The sequence below is a fragment of the Lipotes vexillifer genome, unplaced genomic scaffold (assembly GCF_000442215.2).
Source record: "Lipotes vexillifer unplaced genomic scaffold, Lipotes_vexillifer_v1.1 scaffold387, whole genome shotgun sequence".
NCBI classification, from domain to species: Eukaryota; Metazoa; Chordata; class Mammalia; order Artiodactyla; family Lipotidae; genus Lipotes; species Lipotes vexillifer.
In genome coordinates, this window is record NW_006795399.1 from 3896052 (window position 1) to 3902146 (window position 6095).

The following is a 6095-nucleotide window of genomic DNA, read 5'->3' on the forward strand; positions in this document are numbered from 1 at the left end:
ACTAGTGCAAGCTGCCTAAAGTGAGAGGGCACAAGAGGTATGGAGTACCAGGTTGAAGGGTCCCAGAGAGGAGATATAATGTCACAGAGCTAAGGTAGGGCCAGAGGGAGCTATCACCATCAAAACTGAAGAATCAGATAATGTAAAAGATTAGGACTTAAATCAAGAAGCTCAAGGTCTCTTAGCACTAAGAGGAGCTTCCTACCCCTGGGGCTGTTGGAGAAAGCTGGATCAAAGAGAAAAATTAGGCCTAAAGCAGAAGGGGACTGTGGGCAGGAAGGTGGGGTGTGGTAAGTGACCAATATAAGTTAAAAAAAAAAAAAAGCAAAAGAAAACAAATTATATTAATAAATAACTCAGTGAGTATGGTGGGATGCGAGGAGAAGAGAAGGAGAAACATAAGCAAAAGACCTGTTTCATCACAATGCTTAGATCAGTCGGGGAAGAGGCGGCGCACAGGTGGGGAGGGGTCAGGGTCAGGTGTGAAGTCAGGTAGCCAGTAGCGGCGCTACACAACCCAACTCCTTGGGACGTGATGGGGACAGGGCTAGACTCCTGTAGGTAGGGCAGTGGAGTAATGGACCGAGGCGGGACGCTTGGTCGCTAGCCCACCTTGTGCTCCCCCCGGACAATGTGGGAAGAGAATTCGTACCGGTCCTGGCTGTGGTAACCACAGATGTTGCACTCGAAAGGGTCTCTGAAGCCATGGCAGCCCATGTGGATAGTGAACATGACATGGTCCAGGAAGAGGATGCGGCAGTGCTCACACTTGAAGGCCTTCACCGGCTCACCGCTCTCGCCCACCACCCGAAGCACTTCCTTGGAGGGGCCTGGGGTGCCCCGCAGTAACCCCTCCTGTGGCTTGGGGTCCTCTTTGGCGTAGGCAGGACTGGGCCGGCCCACCACAATGGTGGGAGGAGGCTGGGGTGGGGGACCCTGAGGGAGGGATACCACTGCCCCAACCCGATCTTCGTGGTTGCTCTCTGTATCTGTGGAGTCCTGGCAGCCATTGCTGGGGGACGCCCCGGGGTCAGTCAGGGGGCCTCGGGCCCGGTAGAGGAGGGGACCTCCATCAGCCAGATCCTCAGGTCCCTCACCTGCTTCTCGGGACCCTGGAAGCTCCAGTCGACCAGGGAGGGGCTGCATCTGAGTGTAGACAGAGCTGATGACAGGCGTGAGTTCTGAGATGCAGTTGGTAGGTGGAAGGCGGAGGGGACGCAGATGTTCTGCCCCCACAAAGGCCAGAGAACCTCCAAAGCCAGGCTCCAGGCCGTGGTGTGCCACCAACTCCACATCCTTCTCATAGCCACCCGAGTTCACATCATAGGGGAGGTCCGAGAGGCTGAAGCGCATCTGCTTTTCGCCTGTGGAGAGAAGGGTCTCAGCAGGGCTGGCTTTGGATAATTCCTAAGCTCCCCCAGGATTACATCTTCATTTTCTTTCCCCTGGGGATGGCTGTAACATTATTCACCACCCCTCATTTACTTCCCTCAAGGTCAGGTCCTCTGTGGGGCTACTCCCTGACTCTGGGCTATAATCTTAGGGAGGGACTCAGCCCCAGCCCACTGGTCTTGAATACTTCCTTTGTTGCTCTCTATAAAGCTCCAGGTCCTTAGAGAGCTAATGACCAGGGCCAGGTTGGGGGACTCCATACACACCTCCTCTCTCTGACTCTAAGGGTCCTTCACTCAGCCCCCGTAGACTGAAGTCCTTCCTATTTTCAAAAATTGGAAGAGCCTGAGCCCCTGACCCCTTCCACTTAACAACCAACCACCTGGAGAGACCTCAACTCTGACCCGTCTTCCACCCTCGCAAGGGATGCGCTCCCTCTTCACTCCCCTCCTGTTCTGGGGATAGATTCTGAGCACCGAAGACCACCAGACCGCTTTCTTTCCCCCAAGCAAATCTCCAGACCCAGTTGATCTAAGGGCTATCAGTGCTCAGATTTAGATGAGCTGTGGCTTAAAGCTGATGTCTCCTCTCCAACTGGACTCTTACCTACAAACTTCTGGGGAGTGGAACGCTTGCGTTTGGTGAGGCTGTTGGCCAGACGATCGATGAAAGTTGGCCTCTCAGAGGATGAGTGCAGCATGGAGTCTGGCACCATCTCCAGGTCCCGTATCTCATCACCTAGTGGGAGGGAGGTGGGAACAGGTAGGAGCAGCTGAGTAGGGGTAGCAGGGGCCCAGCTGCCTTTGCCTGGAGAAAACCAGCAGGTCAGTAGCTAAGTAAGGTCATATCCCATGCCTGGGCAATGGGGCCCTGCTTACTTCACCCCATCTAGACCTCACCACAGCACATTTCTGATAATTTGGGGACAGTTAAATACATGTGGCCCTTGATTGTATACTTCCTTGTACTCTCTCTCTCTCCCATTAGACTGAGGACATAGATCAAATCCTCCCCCACCTCTGGATCTCCCTGCAGTATCCACCACAGGGCTCTGCACCAACTGGGGTGCTCGGCACATTTACTGGGGTAACTGTCCCTGTTCCATAGACTCCATCCCTTTGTGGGGGTAGGTGCTGGGATTGCCCTTGTCCTGCACTCCCTCCGGCCTTGTCCTCAACTCCCCGATGGTCCTACCTGCAGGCTCACCTGACTGGCCAGCCAGAGCTTGGGCTTCAGTGCTGAGACTCTGTAGGTAGTTGTGGCACCGCTCCTTGTGCTCCTCCAGGGTGCTCTGCTGTTTGTAGCTCCGGCCGCAGTAGTTACACTTGTAGGGCTTGCCCACCGTGGGAGAGGAGACTGTGTAGGAGAGAGAAGAGGAAGCACTGGAGTTACTTCTCCCTGTGCCCTGGCTCTGCAAAACCGCCCAGGAGCAAACGTGCACAGGCGTTGCTCAGTCGAGTTCTTCTGCTTGTCTTCCTTTCCCCAACTTCAGCTGCAAACACGGACAGACGACCAAACCTTGGAGAGGAGGGACAACGGGCAGCTATGGGAGGAGAGAGGGTACCCAGGGCACATAGCTTTGGACTGTTGGTGGGCCTCAAGATGGCCAAATTGTTGTTCAAAGGAAGGGAGGACCCAGGGACTTTGTAGGGGGTCATCCCTGGCAGGCAGGCTGGCCCCACCCCAAGATCTCAGAGTCTGGGGCCCAGACTGTGGTTTAACCTTTCCATGTGGCAGGCGGGTATAAGTGCTGTTTATCAGACAAGGGGATTTTTTGCTTACGAACTATCTGTTTCAGTTTGGGGGAAATTGGTGGGCTGGAGTGACAGAAACAAGAGCCCTTAGATCTGCCAATGTGGGGAGGGGCAGTTTTCACTGACCTTTACTTGTACTCTTACCTCCATCCCTGGCCTGATTTTACTACTCATTTTTCTTTCTCTCTACACTGAGATACCAAGAGAGCCCTAGAAAAACCATCACTGATAGAGAAATTCTGAGAAGAGAGAAAAAAAAAGAACAGAACAAGAGGAAAGTAAAGGCAAAGAATAAAAGGAAGAGAACACCAACTTCGGGGGTCGTTTTTTAAAAAATAACGAACAGGTTATAAAGATTTTGTTTCCACTGGAGAGAAAAAGGTTGGAAAAACTGAGATCAACAGTTCCTTTAAAAACAACTTGAGAGATGATATTTGTGAAAGTATCTTGCTACTACTGAGCAAGGACTCAGGAGAAGGTATCTCCAGGAGGCTGGTAATTACTACCCACCCCCCAACGCCTAAACTGGGCCTAGTCTCAATCAATCTACTGCCATTTTGCTCTGGCACTGTAAATCCGAGTGGTTGGGGGATGAGATGAATGCCGTGGTCCTCATCCACCCAAGACTCTTGGGGAAATGATCTAACATGTAGGGGAGAAACTCCTTTTTTCCTATAGTGTGGGCTGTGATAGAAAACACCTCACAGAGATGGGATCCAACAGTATATGTGTCCGCTTCCGTCCCTAATAATCTCCTACAGAGCAGCATCCAATATCCACCCAGCTGGCCCTGCTGTTTTGGTAGGAATTCTAGGGGGCCAAGCCATCCTTGTCCCAAACCAGCAGGGGGAGCCACCCCTTTTCCTCAGAAAAGGAGCACAACTCCCTGGCACCTGCCATTAACGGGATTCCAGCGAGGCTGCAGACGAGCTCTGTGATAATTAACATCTACCTTGGAATTGTTATGAGGATCACATGAGTGAGGAGACACACGTGAAATGCTTTGGAGATTATAAAGCATGAATCAATAATGATCCTTCTCCCTGGTTCTCCACATACATAGAGGTAAAGAGGTCCCAGCTCCAAAGTGAGAGAATCTAGAACAAGGTAGGTGGCTGGGAGAAGCAGAGGGTGGTGAGGTGATTGCTCTGTCCCTTTAAATCCTGGCCTAGGAGAGTTTAAGAAAAGAGAAAAACAGCAAGGAAGGTTTCCAAGGACAGACCCTACTAATTCTTTCCCCTCTGCCCTTCTTCCTTCCTTTTCCCAATATTGAACTCCCTCCTTCTTGCCAGCTCAGCTCCTGGCCTCTTCCCAAGTCCAAGCCAAAGCTTAAAAGTTAGCAAAATGCTTCAAAAGTGCTATCTGTCCAGCTGATTCAGAAAGACGTGGACTCAACCCGCCTTGGCTGGGGCTAGGAAACCTGGTTAGTCCAGTTCCAAACACTGACCTCCAGGCACCCTCTGGATTTGCTGTTGCCTCTGGGAAGGTGACAACCTCTTGGGATGGGAAACAGAAATGGGATACTCTTTTCCTAGGCTTCCTTTCTTCCAGTTTGGGAGGCCCATGGAAATTTTCAGGAACCAGCAGGAAGTCAAGGGGAGGACCGACAGAGGGGGGAGATGCAGATGGTGACAGGTGTGGGGCCTGGGGCACACGGGAGTAGAAGGAGGGGTTTCCCTGGTGCTCAGCAGTTGGGGGTGACGGGGCCCAGAGGGTTCTGGCATCAGCGTGAACTTTAAAAATCAAGTCGGGGGACTTCCCTGGTGGTCCAGTGGTTAAGACTCCGCGCTCCCAATGCAGGGGGCCTGGGTTCAATCCCTGGTCAGGGAACTTGATCCCGCATGCCGCAACTAAGAGTCTGCATGCTGCAACTAAAGATCCTGCATGCGGCAATGAAGATCTGGAGCGCTGCAACAAAGACCTGGTGCAGCCAAATAAATAAATAAATATTTTTAAATAAATAAATAATAGATTAAAAAAACCAAGTCAGGGAGGGTGACTGTTGAGAGCCAACAACATCACCCAGGCTCCTTCTTGCTCCCTATTACAGAGAATGGCAGATGTAAAATACCCCATCAAAGAGCCCCAAATCCCCCATGGGGCCTGCTGCCCTGCTCTGTGAGTGCTCTGCCCTCCTCAGTGGCAGACACTGTAATTCCCCCAATACAAGAGAAGTGCCTGAGCTCTATTTGCTGGGTGTCCCGGTCAGGCCACCTACCCGAGTGTGTGCGGAGGTGGCCAGTGAGCGCATCACGCCGGCGGCAGGCGTAGTTGCAGAAGGGACACTTGAAGGGCTTCTCCCCAGAGTGCAGCTTGATGTGGCGCAGCAGGTTGCCCTTCTGGGTGAAGGAGGCACCGCACTGGTTGCAGTGGAAGGGCCTTTCCCCTGCGAGTGGAAGACAGAGCCCAGACGACCGGGCGTGAGGAACTGTGAAGGTTACACCTAGTCCCTCACCCTCTGCTTCACCCCGCCCGGGCGAAAGAAGGTGCTCAGAACACATTTCTGAGAGGCAGGGCTGTGCCACACACACAAATCCTGCTTTATAAGGACCCCTTGGGAACAGTCTCACCCTGAGATGTGGACTAGAGGTGTGTGGCACGGGGAAGGGCACCAGCCCTGGAACACTGGGCCAAAGACTGTTGTTAAGAACTGAGCCCCACAGGTCCCACTCTGCCCCAGAAGTCTGAAGCCCAAAGCCCAAGAAAGCTGGGAAGAGGCTTCTGTGTTCCTTTTTTTAAAAAAATCATGAGACAGGGGCTTCCCTGGTGGCGCAGTAGTTGAGAGTCTGCCTGCCGATGCAGGGGATATGGGTTCGTGCCCCAGTCCGGGAAGATCCCACATGCCGCAGAGCGGCTGGGCCCATGAGCCATGGCCACTGAGCCTGCGCGTCCGGAGCCTGTGCTCCACAATGGGAGAGGCCACAACAGTGAGAGGCCCGTGTACTGAAA

The 6095-nt window shown here is 52.9% G+C and overlaps 1 protein-coding gene across 2 annotated transcripts in view; it reads right to left on the bottom strand.

The window, feature by feature from the left end:
• Positions 1 to 603: 603 nt before the first annotated feature.
• The window catches only part of IKZF4 (IKAROS family zinc finger 4), an 11514-nt gene continuing 6022 nt past the window's right edge, over positions 604 to 6095 (bottom strand). For both annotated transcript variants that reach the window (XM_007467743.1, XM_007467742.1), the window contains 4 exons: positions 5365 to 5532; positions 2599 to 2748; positions 1999 to 2130; positions 604 to 1364 (listed from right to left, as the gene is read on the bottom strand). In XM_007467743.1, coding sequence (XP_007467805.1) covers positions 604 to 1364; positions 1999 to 2130; positions 2599 to 2748; positions 5365 to 5532 — 1211 coding nt within the window. The remainder of the gene's footprint in view (positions 1365 to 1998; positions 2131 to 2598; positions 2749 to 5364; positions 5533 to 6095) is intronic.